General features: G+C 42.9%; 1 protein-coding gene across 2 annotated transcripts in view; it reads right to left on the minus strand.

Annotated features, from left to right (window-relative positions):
• The window catches only part of LOC125464846 (beta/gamma crystallin domain-containing protein 1-like), a 122,074-nt gene that overhangs the window by 47,141 nt on the left and 56,695 nt on the right, over nt 1–18,238 (minus strand). For both annotated transcript variants that reach the window (XM_048557681.2, XM_048557682.2), the window contains 2 exons: nt 6,991–7,982; nt 3,562–5,413 (listed from right to left, as the gene is read on the minus strand). In XM_048557681.2, the coding sequence (XP_048413638.1) occupies nt 3,562–5,413; nt 6,991–7,982 (2,844 nt within the window). The remainder of the gene's footprint in view (nt 1–3,561; nt 5,414–6,990; nt 7,983–18,238) is intronic.

An 18,238-nucleotide genomic window follows, 5' to 3' on the forward strand; every position in this document is an offset into this window, starting at 1 on the left:
GGTGGATTAATTAGTAAAGTTAGATCACATGCAATACAGGGAGAGCTTGCCAATTGGCTGCAAAATTGGCTTGACAGTACGAGTCAGAAGGTGGTGGTGGAGGGTTGTTTATTCGAATGGAGGCCTGTGACTAACAGTGTTCTCCAGGGTCTGGTGCTGGTCCACTATTGGGTGTCTTTTAAATAAACAATTTTGATGAGAATTTTGGATCCATGGTTAATAAGTTTGTGAATGACACCAAAGTTGGTATTATAGTTGATAGTGAAGAAGGTTACCTAAGATTACAAAAGGATCTTGATAAATTGGCCCAATGGGTTAAGGAGTGGCAGATGGAGTTTGATTTGGATAAATGCAAGGTATTGCATTTTAGCAAAGTGAACAAGAGCAGGACTTATACAGTTAATGGTAAGGGCTTAGGTAGTGTTGTTGAACAGAGACCTACTGTTCAGGTACACAGTTCTTTGAAAGTTGCATCATAGGTAGAAGACATTTAGTACACTTGCCTTCATTACTCAGATCACTGACTATGGGAGCTGGGACATCCTGTTAAGGTTGTACAGGGTGTTGATGAGGCCACTTTTGTGGTTCTGTATACAGTCGTGACGCCCTGCTATAAGAAGGATATTCTTCAATTGGAAAGGGCTCAGAAAAGATTTATTATGATGCTGCCAAGGCAAAAAAGGGTTTGAATTATTAGGAGAGGCTGAATTGGCTGGGTCTTTTTTCACTGGAGTGTAGGAGATTGAGGGGTGACCTCCTAGAGGTTTATAAAATAATGAGGGGCATAGATAAGGCAAACACCAAAGGGATTTTCCTTAGGGTGGGGGAATTCAAATTTAAAAGGGACCTGAGGAGCAACTTTTTCACACTGAGGGTGGTTCCTATGTGGAATGAACTGCCAATGGAAGTGGTAGATGCATTTAAAAATACATTTGGACAGGTACAGGAATAGGAAAGGTTTAGAGGGATTTTGGCCAAACGCAGGCAAATGGGACTACTTTAGTTTGGGAAACTTACTCAGCACAGGCGAGTTGTTTCTGTGCTGTATGGCAATCTCCAAGACGTAGAAACTAAAGCAACATCAGCTGTTAAAATTATGCAATTCTGTTCCTCAAATTCTTTGAATTCTTTCACTTATTAGTTAGACAGATATTGGAGATGGGGACTATAAGCAGTTTGATTGAAGTTGACAGTCCAAGGGTAAAAAAAAGAGTTCATTCACTTCCCAATTTATGAGGAATGGGAGAAGACAGGACGCTGCAAGGAATAGATGTGTCAGGTGACCAATAATAGGGGCATGAGGGTGGGGTAATTGGCAAGAGGAGGGCATGAGGTACAACTTGCAGGAATATTTTCAATTAAAGTTGGTAACCTGATGTGTTTGGCTTTGTTTCTTATTAGAAGGAGGGTATACCCCTATACACTTCCCAACACAGCTCTTTGAACTGGCTCGAGCTAGGTAACACAAGTGCAAAATATAAGAGCAGTCGCCCAGTTAATATTGACCTTATCGATGGATTGTCAGTGTAGGCGAAACTTCTCAGAGGCAAGAAAAACTTTATGTCACAATCTAAAATATTCAAAGTGAATTGTTTTCATTCCACATACATGCATTGCTAAGAAAACAAAGCCAATTGAGACATTCCAGAACTTTTCATTGTGATTTAAGAATAAATTAAACTAATACTAGAAATTCAAACATAATCAACACTCGCTTTGCAGAACACCTCCGCTCAGTTCGCAACAAACAACTGCACCTCCCAGTCGCAAACCATTTCCACTCCCCCTCCCATTCTCTTGATGACATGTCCATCATGGGCCTCCTGCACTGCCACAATGATGCCACCCGAAGGTTGCAGGAACAGCAACTCATATTCCGCCTGGGAACCCTGCAGCCATATGGTATCAATGTGGACTTCACCAGTTTCAAAATCTCCCCTTCCCCCACTGCATCCCTCAACCAGCCCAGTTCATCCCCTCCCCCCACTGCACCACACAACCAGCCCAGCTCTTCCCCCCCACCCACTGCATCCCAAAACCAGTCCAACCTGTCTCTGCCTCCCTAACCGGTTCTTCCTCTCACCCATCCCTTCCTCCCACCCCAAGCCGCACCCCCAGCTACCTACTAACCTCATCCCACCTCCTTGACCTGTCCGTCTTCCCTGGACTGACCTATCCCCTCCCTACCTCCCCACCTACACCCTCTCCACCTATCTTCTTTACTCTCCATCTTCGGTCCGCCTCCCCCTCTCTCCCTATTTATTCCAGTTCCCTCCCCCCATCCCCCTCTCTGATGAAGGGTCTAGGCCCGAAACGTCAGCTTTTGTGCTCCTGAGATGCTGCTTGGCCTGCTGTGTTCATCCAGCCTCACATTTTATTATCTTGGAAACTCCAGTGTACAGTTTGATTGTAATCCATCTGACATGTGCATTCCTATTTCGGGGTTGAAGGAGGGGCGGCTCCCTTGAGAGCGGGTTTGAAAAAAAGTCATGTTGAGGTTGTACAGGAGGCCACTTTTAAAGTAATATGTACAGTTCTGGTCACCCTGCTACGGGAAAGGATATTATGAAATTGGAGAAGGTTCAAAAGAGATTTACCACGATGCTGCCAGGACTGGAGGTTTGAATTATAAGGACAGCCTGGATAATTTGGGACTTCTTTCACCGGACTAGACGAGATTGAGGGTTTATATTATAGAGGTTTATAAAATCACAAGAACATAGATATGATAAACAGCAAAGGTCTTTTCCCCAGGGTGGGAGAATTCAAAACTAGAAGGCATATTTTTAAAGTGAGAGGAGAAACATTATAAGGGACCTGAGGGGCACTTTCTCACATGTGTCAAATGAACTACCAGAGGAAGTGAAGGATGCAGGCACAGTTATAACATTTAAAATATATTTGAACAGGTACATGAGAAGGAAAGGCTTAGAAGGACATAGGCCAAATGTGGGCAAGTGGGACTAGTTTAGCTAGAGAAACTTGGACAGCATGGATGAGTTGGACCGAAGGGTTTATTTCCATGTTCTATAACTCTGTTATTCTGTGACTATGGTGCTATATGATTTAGGATGATTTCATTCCTCAAGGTTAGACTTTGGTTCCTGTCCTAGCAAAAAAACTCTGGGGAAAAGACCTTTGCTCTTCATCTTATCTATGCTCCTCGTGATTTTATAAACCTCTGTAAGATAACTCCGCAATCTCCTATGCTCCGGTGAAAAATATCCCGGTCGATCCAGACTATCCTCGCATCTCAAACCCTCAGGGAGTACCAGAGCATTTGAGTGAGTGGTTGTTTCAGAATTGGTATGGCTAAGAGTTTGCATCAGAATCTACTTCTCCAAACAAACATAATTTGAACATGAGCGTAGAAAAACCAGCAAAGATGATTGAATTTACCAAAATAAAGGACACCACAAGTGTGAAGGTGGATGGTAGAGGACAAAGGCAAGTTAGTATTGGCAATAGTTAGATGTTATGAAATCATTTGGAATCCCTGTATATTGATCAGGAATGGGAATTATCACTAAAAGAGAGGATGGGGTGAAAGTTTTCACTCACCCATACATCTGGAAAGGCGGTGAATTTTCTTGCAGTTTCATTGGTAACAGAGCGTAAATCAGAAGGTAAAGATGTTCTGCGGGACTGAAGATTCTTGTTAGTGTCTATCAGCCTGGAGTATCCAGGTATCAGCCTTTCAGATATGCTGGTTGGTAGACTAGGCCTTTGAGTGTCCATCAAATTGCTTTCAAATGTACTAGCAAGAAATGTAGTTTTTGGGAGCTGGTCAGGGGTCTTTATTGTTGTGCTGACATCTTCATGTGACAAACTTCTTTGCATGTGCTTTGGAGATTTGGTCGAGAGACTTATTGGATTTGCACTCGCTGAATTCAGGTCCAATGATCTGCCAGAGAAAGATTCTATTGGTTTCTTAGCATTGTAGTACAATAAGCTGTTGCTGAGCCGAGACCACCTGCTTTCTGCACCAAAGGGTTCTTTGTTTTTTGAATCTGCATTGCATTCCAGGTTTGTCTTTCCTAGAAGATCTGATGGGAAGATAATGCTGTTGTCTGGTGAAGCATGTCGGGTACCGAATCTGGGCTTATCCTCGAGCTGCATCTTCACCATCTCCATGGGGGTGAGAATTTCCTTTTTTAGAGTCTTTGAGAAATCGATTTGAGAGGCTGGTGGAACAGGTTGTGAGGGCAGCATTGGCAAAACCTTTCCATTGATAGTATCTGCCAGCTGCTGTGGTTTCTCAGTGTCTGATGAAGACAATAGGGAATTCTTTGGATTGGTTTGATCCTCTTCTATTGGAGGCAATGTAGAAAAAGAAGAAGAGATGGAATGTGCCCTCTGGTTTCTAGGACTTTTGTTACGGTTCAAAAGCATGGGCGACTCTAAGTTCCGAATGGTGTCTACAAACCCATCTATTTCTGATAAACTATCAGTGTCATCTGAGACATCTGTGGACCATTTCTCTCTTTGATTCGGAATGAAAACATCAGTGCAAGACAGCTCATTTTCTAGAAAGTGGCTTCTAGAATTTTGGAGTTGTTTAACACTGTCTTCTTGTCCGGCCTTCATGATTCTGAACTTCTGTGCCTGTGCTTGAGACCCATCATCGAGTACTATGGAGATTCCAGCCTCTTTTGAGTTTTCTGCAGGATCTTTAACAAGGGTACCTTTGGATTGGAGAATGGGCTTTTCAGTAATGTCAGTCTTGAAGGAATCCACAGTGTATTTTATAGAATTTTGAAGTGACTCAACTTCAGGACTTATGGAAGTAACTTTAACCAGCTGTGGCCCAGGAAGCTGATCCAATTTCAAATTTATAGCTGTCCTTTCCTCACTGGTTGGAGTGTGAAGTGTTTTAGAAACAAGGCTCTTGTGATCAGGTGTCTGAGAGTCGAGAGTATGTCCAGAGGATTTCACAGTCTGTAATACATCACCTTGACCAAAATGAGACTCGTTGCTGGACTGCTGAGCTGAAACACGTATTGTATTGCTACTATGTGTTGGATTGCCTGGCAGAGGGAGATCACTTCCAGTCACACCATTGTCTCCCTGTGCGGTGCGCTTTTGAGAATCAATGTGCTTCGAATCTGCTGTGCTCAGTTGCAAGGAGCTATTGGACAGTCCTGAAATTGCGCTCTTGGTGTCACTAAGCCCTCCATTACTCTGGTGTTGCATTGTACTGCTTGAAATTTGTGAGGAATCAGGACCCCCTAAAATTTCAGAAGGCACATGTACAGAGAGGGTCTCAGTAGTCTCGGTTCCAATTTGGTTGCTGATGCTTTTTGACCCGCTGTTCTCACCTACCAATTTGTTTGTATTCTCTTGGCAAATTTCTAAGCCTTGTGCTTGCTGGAGGGACCTCGGCAAGCTCATCAACGTCTGAAGATTTATTTTGCTAAAGAAACAAAAGATGTACATTTATTTTTTAGGACATGTTTTGCCGAAGAACTTCAGAATGCAATCAAGGAAGGCACAATACTTCAAAATGATCTTTTTTACAAACATTGAAAGAACCTAGACAACCTTTTCTGAATTGAAACGAGGATGCTGATGAATGGGAGCTAGGAGCCATTAGGTCACTCTGTGTGTAAAGCTGCGGTGCGTAATTAAATGAGACAACTTTAATCAAAAGTACAAAACAGTTTCATATTCAACAGTCCCTTGGCTATTTCATACACAGACCCTTTGTCCTTCCTCAGACCATCCTTGGCCTTGCACAGTGACTCTCAGCTTCTGACAGGTAATAACCATTCAAAATCATTCACACTTACACAAAATAGATCAAATAACAGCGAATGCTGTCAAAAACAGAAATGGCTGGACAAACTCAGCAGGTCTGAGGATAGAAAGCAGAGTTAACATCTTGAGTCCTGAAGAAGGGTTCCAGGGCCTTAAACATCAACTCTGGTCTCTCTCCACAGATGCTGTCAGACCTGTTGAATTTCTCCAGCAGTTTCTATTTTTGTTTCAAGCTTATCTCGGAGCTTCCCCTGAAGGAAAAACCTGTAAAACAGTACATTTGAAGCTGACTGGTCCAACTTGTTTTGTATACGTCAGAACAGTGCTCCTGTATGACGAGTACATTCATTTCAATGTTTGACTATTGTTTTCTCCTCTCTGACAGTGCAGCAGGTGGATTTTTCCATATCTGCAGTATTTTGCTTTTCTTGGCTTGTATGTTTTTGTCAGTTTATTATAATCACAGTGCTGACACTTCCTCAGTCCCTGTACTTCACGTAAATTTAAAAATAATCCAGTACTAGTAATCAAAATGATAGATAACAGCAATGGCTACATCATTAATACCTCTACAAACCTCTGGCTTTTAACAAAAGCCAGTATAAAACATTTACAGGAGTGAAAAACCAAATGAAATATTACTTAAAACTAGGATTATTGTTCCAGGTTGAATGTGTGTTGTGTGTTGTTTTGTGTGTGTGTGTGAGCGTGTGCGTGCGTGCGTGTGTGAGCATGTGCGTGTGTGAGCATGTGCGTGTGTGTGTGTGAGCGTGTGTGCATGAGAGCATGTGTGCGCACGAGAGTGTGTGTGTGTGTTGTGAGTGGAAGCGTGAGTGTGTGTGTTGTGAGCGCGAGTGTGTGTGTGTGTTGTGAGCGTGTGTTGTGTCAGTCTGTGTGTTGTGTGAGTGTGTATGTGTTGTGTGAGTGTGTGACTGTGTTGTGAGTGTGTTGTGTGTATGTGTGTGTGTGTGATTGTGTGTCTGAGTGAGAGTGTTGTGTGTGTGTATGTATGTGTGTGTTTGTATGTCTGTGTGTTTATGTTGTGTGTGTGTGTGTATATGTGTGAGTGAGTGAGAGTGAGTGAGTGTGTGTATGTGTGTGTGTGTGCGCGTATGTGTGGGTGAGTGTGACTGTGTGTATGTGAGTGAGTGTGTGTAAATGTGTGAGTGAGAGTGTGTGTGTATGTGTGAGTGTGTGTAAATGTGAGTGAGAGTGAGTGTGTGTGGCACTTACCTGTCAGCCTGAAGGTTGTCGGGTTTCTGGAGGAAGCGGCTGTAACCTATATCCCTCGGAGTGAGACGTGGTTGAAAAGTTGCAACGCGTTCCCTGGGATGTTGCGAGAGTTCTCCTATTCTGTATCCCAGGCCGGAGTAGTAACTATTTCTGAGAGGAGTGTTTACAGGAGCCGGCGCATTCCCCTGACATACCACAGTGTGGGCATAGGGAACCCGCCCGACAGGTTTCCCCTGATTTGATAGGCGTTGCTCTGTCATTTTGGGCTCGTTCAGTCGTACGCTCCCTGGGACAGCTGTCTCCTGTTGGGCTAACCCTGCAGCATCCTGCTCCCCCTTTCCGTCTCCACGGCCTTCCTCTTTGGTCAGTGTGATGATGATGTTGTACTTGGTCTTTGCAGTTTTTGTGGGTGCTGTTTGATCCCTGGCTTGCTTCCTCTTCACTGACAGCGATTCACAGCTATCCCCCAGACTCTGCTCAGAGCCTGGCTTGGCAACAACACCAGGAGAGTTTACTGTGGATTCCTGGAGCAGGGGTTTAACAAGCAATGGGGGCTTGTGACTGCCTGCCTTCTCTTTATCTAAGTAGGTATTTAAAATATCCTCAGCCCAGCCTGGGAGTTTCTGCTCTGCAGCAGTTACAGTTACAGGACTGATTTGTTGTTGGGTATCAGGAATGTTGTGACACTGATTGCTTTCAGGGTGTGACTTGGGCCTTTCAGCTTCTGAAACTCGATTCTGACACTGTCTACTCTCCTCGGCACTCCCTCCACCCTGACTACGCTCTCCTGGTCTTTTGCTGCCCTCAGAATGTTCCAATTCCTCCCGGGATGCACTGGCTCGCCTTGATGCGATGGCACTGGGCAAAGAGGTTAAGGAGCCCAGGAAGTAGGCACTCCTCTCTTTTAGCTTCTGCCCACCAAAATTGCTAAACGCACTCAAAATGCTTCCCCCGCCTCGCAGGTCCGATTCCGAAAAGCTGAAGTAGTGGTTCTGTGTATGACAAAAGAAAAACACAGAAAAAAATAGACTCACTAGAAGAAAAGCACACTGAAATAAAAGTCTCATTAAAAGTGCATTTTAAACAAACACAATTGGATTGAAGGGATTGTCTGTCTCTGTGGCGTGAATTTTCTGTGAATTTTCAATAGAACTGTCAGATTCAACTGGTTAGCTTTTAGGTGTGTCTCTCCAAGTGTTTACCAGTTAACCATTAGACATTATGGTTGGACATTAACCATTTCATTCCCAAGTTATATTAAAAATTTTCTGAAAGTCGTGTTTGCAATTAAATTGCTTTTCTCATGATCACATCCTACTGTAGCCTCTCTCCTCTCTAACTCAATGGTTGCCTCCAGGTTTCTAGTCCTGTAGATCTCCACTTCCTTCCCTTGTGAATTCCTAATCTTCATCGGTTCGGCTTTGCCATCAGCTGCCTGGTTCAAAAGGTTCCCTAAACCTTAGTATTTCTGCCTTCCTTTAAGCCAGTATGCTTAAATCTACTTCACTGACCTCGTTTTTTTCATCTCACAGAATCCCTGCAGAGGGGAAGGAGGCCATTCATCCCACTTAGTCTGTACCAACTCTCAGAAAAGCATCCCACCCAGTCCCCCATCCTTTCCCTGTAGCATTGTTCTTCCCATAGCTAATGCATCTAGTCTACACATCCCTGGACAGTACAGAAGGAATTTAGCATGACCAATACACCTGACCTGCCCATCTTTGGACAGTAGGAGGAAACTGGACCACCTAGCAAAAACCCATGCAGACACAGGAAGAACTTGCAAACTCCATATAGACATTCGCCTGAGGCTGGCATTGAACTGGGTCCCCAGCACGAGGTGGATCCTATCTGGAATGCACTGCCTGAAACCCATGGTGGAGGCAGAGTTAATTGGAGCAGTTAGACTGGTCTCTGAAAGTGCAGGTTTATAGGAAGTGAGATGCTCATTTGGAGAATGGTCTCGTCATGTCCTGTGACAATTCTGTGATTCTGTATTTGGACACTTTGGGATAGAAATTGGTCCCTACCTACTCATTTTTAGGGAGGGCAAAGCTTCAGATCTGTCTTAATGCCATCTTAGACCTCAGGGCTTTTAACTCACTTATATTTCAGGCCATGGTAAACGTGAGTAAATTTACCTACAGCTGGTTTACAAGAAACTGTTTCCACTCATTCAGCACAAGTGGAATAAGTGCAAAACACCAGCAAGTGCAAGACAAATTTCAAAAGGAATTACCTTATACATAATGGCGAGAATGTGCAATGTCACATTATGACAAGATCATAAGATCACAAAAAATAGGAGTGGGAGTAATCCGTTCAGTTACTCACGCCTGCTGTGTTATCCAGTCAATCATGGCTGATATAACTGAAGCTTTAACACCACTTTCCTTGACTCCCTTACAGAGGTGGTAAATTTGTCTAACCTGGCCTTGAGCCAATTCAATGACTCAACCTCCACTGCGTGCCGTGGAAGTGAATGCTAAAGACTATGACACTTTGAAAGAAGAAAAATCTTCTCCATATTCATTTTAAATGGAGCCCTATTATATTTAACCTGCGCCCCCTCATCCCAGACTCCTCCACAACAGGAAACACTCCCAGGTTAGAACTGGGCAGAGGGTTCTATCTCGAGTTTCGTAAGGAACCTCGGACTTTAGTGACCGTACCCTCATATTTGCCCACCTCAGCCTTCCACTGGCTGCAAACAGCTGGACTGAGGGGCATACAGGAAGCAAGGGATTCACAATGGCTGGGGGCTGTGAGGGTGTGGTGGCTTGTGAAGTGTTAAGAGGTAGGGAGAGAAAAAGAATAGGGATAATTGGAAAAGTGTTCAGCCCATTCATGAGGCATCTTGCACTGCAATTAAACCCAAACTTGCCTTTGCCTGATTTTATTTAAGATGTCGGGAGGTGCGTGGGGGTGGCATCATGAAAACCAGCTTTCCTTTTATTTGATTCTGTCTGACCTTCCCAATGCCTCAGGAAAGCAGCCAACATAATCAAAGACCCTTCCCTCTTGACTATACGCTTTCCCTCCTGCTTCCATCAGGCAGAAGATACAAAAGTTTGAAAAAATCTACCAACAGATTTAAGAATAGTTTCTTCCCCATTGTTATCAGACTTACGGAACAGACCTAGAGGTGATCTTTCTCTGCAATTTCTCTATAGCTTAACCTGCATTCTGTTCTATTACCCTGATATACTTATGTCAGGTATGATTTGTCTGGATAGCATGCAAAATAACATTTTTAAATGTATCTCAGTACATGTGACAATCATAAATCAAATCAAATCACATCCCTAATATTAACTGCATGCTAGGCAAATGGGCTGAAATCAAAGCATTCTAGCTCAGCCAATTTGTGCTTCTCAGTCCAACTCTTAGTAAATGTGTTAGTTTCCCTTATCTGTTAATGCTAAAGCTTTTTTTAGAGTTGTAACATTTCTGAGCATTCCTACGTTGCAATAGGGAGGAGACAGCAGGAACAGAAATACTCAGATATAAAGACAGAAAATCTTGGAGCTACTTAACAGTTCCAGCTACATTGCGGAGAAACAGAGTTAGTGTTTCAGGTTGACAATCTTTCAGAGATCACAGATCTGAAATTTTAACCCTTTTTCTCTCTCAACAGGAGCAACCAAACCTGCAAAGTATTTTCCACATGTTCCGTTTTTGTTTTATGTTGCCAGCATCTTTGGTATTTTGCTTTTCGACGGAAATAAAAGCACAAGAATAAGACTATGTGTGATTTATCGTATTTCCCACAGAGTAAAGAAAAATACTTACCTATAAGCAGAATCTGTCATTAAAAATACTGTAGTTGCAACAGTGGGTCAGAGACTTGGAATTCTGTGCCATGTAAATCACCTCCCCAAAGCATAGGCAAACGTTAGCAGTGTGATAGAATGCATTCCACTTGTCTGAACAAATGCAGCTCCAAAAACACTCAGGAAGCTTGAAATTATCAGTCCTGTTTGATTTACATTACCTTCAGAGCATTAAAATCTTTTAATCTCCAGTGTAGCAGGGGAGGTGAGTCTACCATTTACAAAGTGCACAGCAGCAACTCCCTAAGGCTCTGTTAACAATATCCCCAAAACTGTGACCTCTGTTACAAAAGGAAAAGGGCAACAGGCAAATAGGAAAAACACCACTTCCAAGTCACACACTATCTTAATTTGGAACCACATCGCCAATCCTTCACAGCTACAAAGTCAAAATCCTGGAACTCCCTTCTTCACAGCGCTGTGAACATGCATGCAGGAGATGAATAGCATCAGTTCAAGGTGGCACTTCACCCTACATTTTTAATGGCAATTGGAGATGGGCATAAATACTGAATTTACCATCAAAAGCCAGTGCCCATGAATTAAGTTAAAACAAAAAAAACCTTCTTTTATTCTCCTCTGGTTTGAGATTCAACCAACAATGTTAGGATTCAGAGGGGAGCCTGTTACTACGCACAAGGAGAGGCCCATTCAGAAAAATAAAACAGAAAGAAAGAATAATCATAGCAGACCTATTGTCACAAACCCTTGTACCTCAGCAAATCTGTAACACATGCACATTAATGACAACAAAACAAAAAAGCATTCCCATAGGACACGGTTAAAAATAGCACCTGCTCTTCCAGTTGGATTCTGTCCATTTGAAAGATTTGTTCTTTTATTTGCATTTGCCTCTTTAAACATCAATTACCTGCAATGTTCAGGAGATCATTTCTCATCAATGTGGCAGCTTCTGCATTGTGTCAAAAATTCCTTTGGTGAAGCGTGCACATGCGGCCTGCGAGAGTGTGGAACTGCGTCTTGTCCCAGAGTGGCAAAACTGTAATAACAGGTTTACTCTGAGTATTTGGATCCCATTGGCTGCTCTCTGCAAACACTGATCAGGTGTGTTTTGGTTTCCGCTTAGTAAGCAGTTTCAAAACTGGACTGAACTGAAGATTTTAACTTCAATAATTTTGAAAAGTAAAATGCTTTTACGCCCACATATCTGAAATTGGCTTGAAGAAGGTACCTCCCAAGATTAGCCTGTTCTTTCAATAGCATGATTAGTTGTTAATCTTACCCGGTCCCTTAAGATAGGCAGATCAATTTGTACTCCTTAATCAACATTTATTTCAAATCATTAGCAGATTGTATGTGTGAGATTCCGGATGTTGGTTTCAAGCAACCTGGAGTCCTTGTGGCATTGTGGTAGTGTTCCTGCTTATGGACCAAGAGGCCTGCGTTCAAGGCCCACCTGCTCCTAAGGCGTGTAGTAATGAATCTGAGCAGGCTGGTTAGATAAGTGTCTAGTGCCGGACAACCTGACTGAGAACATCCATATGAACGGAGTGAATTGAAGCAGAGAATCAAGCAATTTGGTCCTACAGCCAAAGGTAGGGTCCGCAAGCACTTTCTCCCACTCGTCTTCATCTCACTGATTCCCCTTCGGGTGTCTGTGTAGATTCCCATCCAGTACAGACATCTGTTCTCTCTTGCTCAACCACTTGACGTTACAGTTACTTAAATTAATAGAGCTCATTAGCCCCATACAGACCCACCCTATTCTCTGCTAATTTTACTTGGTTCACTCATTGTCATGTGCATCTTGTTACAAAATACAGTGAAAAGTGGTTGTAAAGTGTTGCTACTCTCCGGTGCCATCTTAAAACACAGGAAAATAACCCGAAACGTAGAATATAAAGGCAGAAGAGTAAAGTGGACAAAGCCCAGGCTCTTCCACGAGGATTAGTAACAGTAGACATGGATGAGAGTCAAACCCAAGGTCTCCAGAAAAAGAAAAGAGACAATCCTATGTAACAGAAAATGATTTACAAGGATGTTGCCAGAATTAAAGCTTGAGTTACAGGGAGAGGCTGAATAGGCTGGGGCTATTTTCCCTGGAGTGTTGAAGGCTGAGGGGTGACCTTGTAGAGGTTCATTAAATCATGAGGGGGCATGGATAAGTAGAATAGACAAGGTCTTTTCCCTGGGGTGGCAGCAACCAAAGCAAGACGGCATAGCTTTATGGTGACAGGGGAAAGATTTAAAAGGGTCCTACTGGCCAGCCCTTTCACACAGAGGGTAGCACGTGTGTGGAATGAGCTGCCAGAGGAAGTGGTGGAGGCTGGTGCAATTACAACCTTTAAAAGGCATCAGGATGGGTATACGAATATGAAGTGTTTAGAGGGATATGGGCCAAATGCTGGCAAATGGGACTAGATTTATATTGGATACCTGGTCAGCATGGATGAGTGGGACCGAAGGGACTGCTTCCATGCTGTACATCTCTTGACTCTGGCTCCAAATCTGAATTATTTAGCCATTTTGCTCCCCACACTATAGTGACTCAATGGTCAGCAATAACAAAAATAAAGTTGCTGGAAAAGCTCAACAGGTCTGGCAGCATCTGTGGAGGAGAAAACAGAGTTAATGTTTCGGGTCCAGTGACCGTTCGTCAGAACTCCTCAATGATCAACAGTCACTGCCACTGGGTGGAGCCAATGAGCACTGCAAGTCAGCAACAGTGGAATCGGAGTAACATAGCACAGAAGGAGGACGTTTGGCCCTGCATGTGTCAGCTGGCAGTTAGAAAGAGCTAATCAAATTAATGGGATGCTCTTTAGAGGGTCAGTGCAGGCTCAATGGGTGGAATGGCCTCTTGCCACACGATAAGGATTCTAAGAGCAATGGAGTAAATCTGTCCTGGGATGCACTACATGGATTTTTCCACAGCAAATCAAAGAAAGCCACATTCTGAAGGAGTGCTGCACAGTCTGAGGTTGGTGACAAATTGAAGTTCTCTCTGCCTTTTCAGGTAGACAGTAAAGATTCTGTGGAACTGTTTGAAGGGCACCGGAATTCAGTCCTAGAATAATACTTTTCTGCCATCATCGAAAAACAGATCGTCCAGTCATCTATCCTAAATCACAAAACTGTCTACATTTGAAAAGCGTATAAAAAACATTTGGCTATTTTCATAATTCCTGAGGCCAGGCAGGTGCTAATTGAATGCAAGTCCACTCTTTCCTTAACATTTCCAAAAAAAAAGTTTGTGTGAATTTGTTATTCACATTCTCAGTTCTGAGGAGGGGTCACTGGACTCGAAACGTTAACTCTGTTTTCTCCTCCACAGATGCTGCCAGACCTGCTGAGCTTTTCCAGCAACTTTGTTTTGTTCCTGATTTACAGACTCCACAGTTCTTTTGGCTTGAATTTGTTATTGTCCTGACCAAGCATTCCTTCGGAGTGTCACCAGTGAATAAATCCTGGGTGAGACAATTCCTGTTACAGAATAGGAGCTGAGGTATCTGTCAATGCCAGGCATAAACACAGCAGCAAACACATCATCAAATGGACTGCAGGGGTCAGCTGAGTGGAATTATTACGAACTTCATCTCCTCCTCCCTTCCCTTTTTTTCTGTCTCCAAACCCAGCAGTTAGAATTTGGGATGTTGCCTCTCTCTGGAGTATGAAAAAAGTTAGAAACAGCAATGTAGGTCATGCTATCCATTGCTGTTAGTAGCGTGCTCTATTAAAATACAGGACAGATCTCTGTGATCCACGGATTAAAATGTTGGACTGTACCAACAGAATGGTCCTGACTTCCATCATCTCAGATGCTTGCTACCAGTGACTCCTGCAAATAAATCACAGGCTTGAGTAAAGACAGGATGTTTCAATAGTCTCTTTAGCTGGCTTCCCCTATTCCGCCCTCTGCAAAGTGAAACACATTCAAAGCAATGCTGTCCGTGTCCTAAATCAGCCCAACCCCATTCACTGATAATTACCAAGCTACATTGGCTTCTAGCTCAGCAGGACACTGTTCAAGTCCCACCTCACTCAGACCTTCTGAGATCTTTATTGTCCTCCAACTCAGTCTCCTCAACAATTTGGTTTTCCACCCCTTTGCCAATACTTCAGCTTTTTGAATCTAAACCCTGAAGTTCCTTCCCTAAATTTCTCCCTTGTGATATTCTTCAAATATTTGGAGAAATTTTCAGTCATCATTCATAATAATTTCGTTAATAATTCGTTAATATTTGCTTGACAAATGCTCCTGTGATATCTTGCGACCTCCTTTATGTTGAAGTTGCGATGCAATTGTAAATTAACATTGTCGCTGCTGATGTCCTTCAAGAACAAATGTCCCACTGACACTCTCCACCCAAGCCCACACACACAGAATGGCCAATTCGCTCAAAACCAGGAAAGGCTGAGAGCTCCCAACCTCTTAAGTAGGCTGGTAGCTTTGACCTCCAGACGCTGGCTGTTAGGACCAAAGAATTAAATAAAATAAACACTGCTACTGAAATTAGTCACATCGGGAAGTGGAAAGGCAGAGAATGATCATTCCAGTTTAAACAGTGCTCTTCAATCACACAAACTACAAAGGCTACATCCATCCTACCCCCACCCCCTCAACACACACACATGGATACTCACTACACACATGCATGTACAGATCCATCTGTTTACACAAGGTGAGCAGACAATACCTTATCATTATTTCAAATGCACAGGCTTTTCAAAAAAAAACAATAGGTATCAGTGTTAAAGTATCCTGCATTCTTCATTTGAATTGTCCAGCAAGATAGCCACCGTGAGTTAGAGATAGCTACCAAACCAAGTATATGCTGCTGGTTGTTGTTGTATTGAAGGAGGAAGTAAGCTTAGTTCATTCTTAAGCTTTTGTTGGTAGTTACGGAGTACCTGTACACCATTCATTGCTCAATACTGGCAGTACAATTTTACTCTGGGGAATGTGCCTGGGGATTTAGCTTTGATCCAGGTGTAGACAATTAACAGGAACCCAACAAATTAACCTTGCGATTACTCCCAACTTGTCAATTCCATTTCAGGTGTCATCAGACAATCTCAAATCTGATTGAGTGCACACAGCCAGCTCTCCCTGTACTGCTCAGCTGGAAGGAAAGAGCACATACCTCCTCGAGACAATGAGTTCTTTGCCAATAGACCAACCATTTGCAATTGTTTCCAAGATTTCTGCACTCCTCCAACTCGGGCCACTTGCATGTTACAGATTTGCCTTGCCCACCATTGACAGCCTGTGCCTTCGGTTGCCTGGATTCTAAGTTCCTGCATTTCCTCCCTAAGTTTAATCTTACATAGGACAGTATCACATATTGCTTTGTGTAAACACTGCTATAAGCTCCTTGGGGCAATTTACTATGTTAGACACTAGGTGAAGGCAATTTGTTGTTTGTTAGCAATGGTACCCCCTCTAACCTCTATCCTTGTTTCTTAGCGGTCTTTTCACAATCCTATCCCAACGGCTGGGCTACAGTTCAAGTTAAACTGACAGCGTCACCATCACAGACCCTGGTACCTCAGCTCTAATGGCGAAACCAGTCTGGCTGAATAGTAAACCTGTGGATCTCCAGGAAGGCAGAGCTGGACAACCAACGCATCCTTTGGGGGGTTAGAGAAGGTTACAGAGATAGGAAAGGACAAGAGTTTTGAAAAGAAAGCTGAGAATTTCAAATCCAATTGTTGTTAGTTGGAAGACAATGCAGTAAGTAAACACAGGGCTGAAGAAGGAACAGGACTTGGTGCAAGTCACAACAAAAGCATCAATATTGAATGATTGCATTTATGAAGAATAGTATGTGGGAAGGTCACTGTTGCAACATGTTCTTAGCCAATTCTAAATAGTGACAAAGGCATGGATAAGAGTTCCAGTATGTGAGCTGAAGAATGACAGTAAGGGAGTATAACAAAGGTACAGGTAAATGCCAGGCAATGATTATCTCCAACAACAGAATACTTAACCACTTCACTTAATGTTCAATGACACGGCTATTGTGGAAACCGTCCACCAATAAAATTCTGGGCCAGTCCCATACAATACAACAGCTACAGCAGTAGATCACAGGCTGAGAGTTTTGCAGAGTATCTCACCTCCCGAATTCCCCAAGCCTGTCCATTAGTTCTGAGGAAGGGTCACTAGACCAGAAATATTAACTCTGTTTTCTCCTCCACAGATGCTGCCAGACCTGCTGAGCTTTTCCAGCAACTTTGTTTTTGTTCCATCATTGACAATGCAGGAGTCAGGACTATGATGGAATACTCTTTCCTGGATAGGTGCAGTTCAATTAACACTCCAGGACAAAATGCAGCAGTTTTTATTGGCAACCCACCCACAACCTTAAATATTCACTTCTACTACCATAGGAGCAGTGTGTACCATCTACAAGATGCACTGAGCAAATGGCTAAAAGAACCTTTAAGCACTTCCTAAACCCATGGTTTCTATCAGCAAGAACAGCATGGGGAGAAGATGCCACCTCTAAGAGATAGACCATCCTGACTCAGAACTATACCACCTTCAGTGTCATTGTGTCAAAATCCTGGAACTCCCTCCCTAAAAGTAATGTTGGCTGTATCTACACCAAAAGAACTGCAGCGGTTCAAGTTAACAGTTCACCAACTGTTCTCCTTGCCGACAAAATCCACATCCCATTAATAAATAGGGATAAATGGAGTCTTAGTAGTGAAATGGATATGTAGCCAGACACTCAACACTGGATTAAATACAACACCACAGTTGTGAACAGTCTGGTTCAGCCTGGGACAGTTGGAACTGTTGGGACCATGAAAGGAATCAAGGCAATCACCAGAGAAAGCAGTTTATCATGGAGGCCAAAAAAAATGGCTTTGGCCTGCATAAAACATCAGCTCATCCAAGTCTAGAAATGAAAGAAACTTCAAAGTTGAGGGAGGTGGCTTTTGAGGCAGAGCTGGAAGACAAGTGTCGTCCTGTATCAAAACCATAGTTATTTGGCTTATTAACCTGTAATCATTCTTTATAAGAGCTGCAAAATTAATCCCTGGCTCTTTACATACAGCATTACAATTTTGATTTTGAGTTTTCAAGCATTTATCCAATCTCTTCACAGTTATAGATCCTGATTCCACAACACTTTCAGGAAGAGCATTCTAGATCAGAATGTTTCTCATCCCTCTCTCTCTCTTTGATTCTTATGCCAATTTCCACCTCCCTGTCTCCGGTTACCTTCTCAGCCAATGGAAACAATTTTTTTCTTATATACTCTATCAAAACCCTTCCTGATTTTGAGCTTTCTTACAGGGTCACAGCTGTCAGCTTGGCGATTTGCCTCCTAGTGAAAAGTGAGGATATTATTCACTGAGCCATGGTTAACAGTAATTTTGAATGTTCATCCTTGACCATCAGAGAATAGTGTATTCTGAAATTAGAACTTTAATGTCACCTC

Source organism: Stegostoma tigrinum, chromosome 24 (assembly GCF_030684315.1).
Source record: "Stegostoma tigrinum isolate sSteTig4 chromosome 24, sSteTig4.hap1, whole genome shotgun sequence".
NCBI classification, from domain to species: domain Eukaryota; kingdom Metazoa; phylum Chordata; class Chondrichthyes; order Orectolobiformes; family Stegostomatidae; genus Stegostoma; species Stegostoma tigrinum.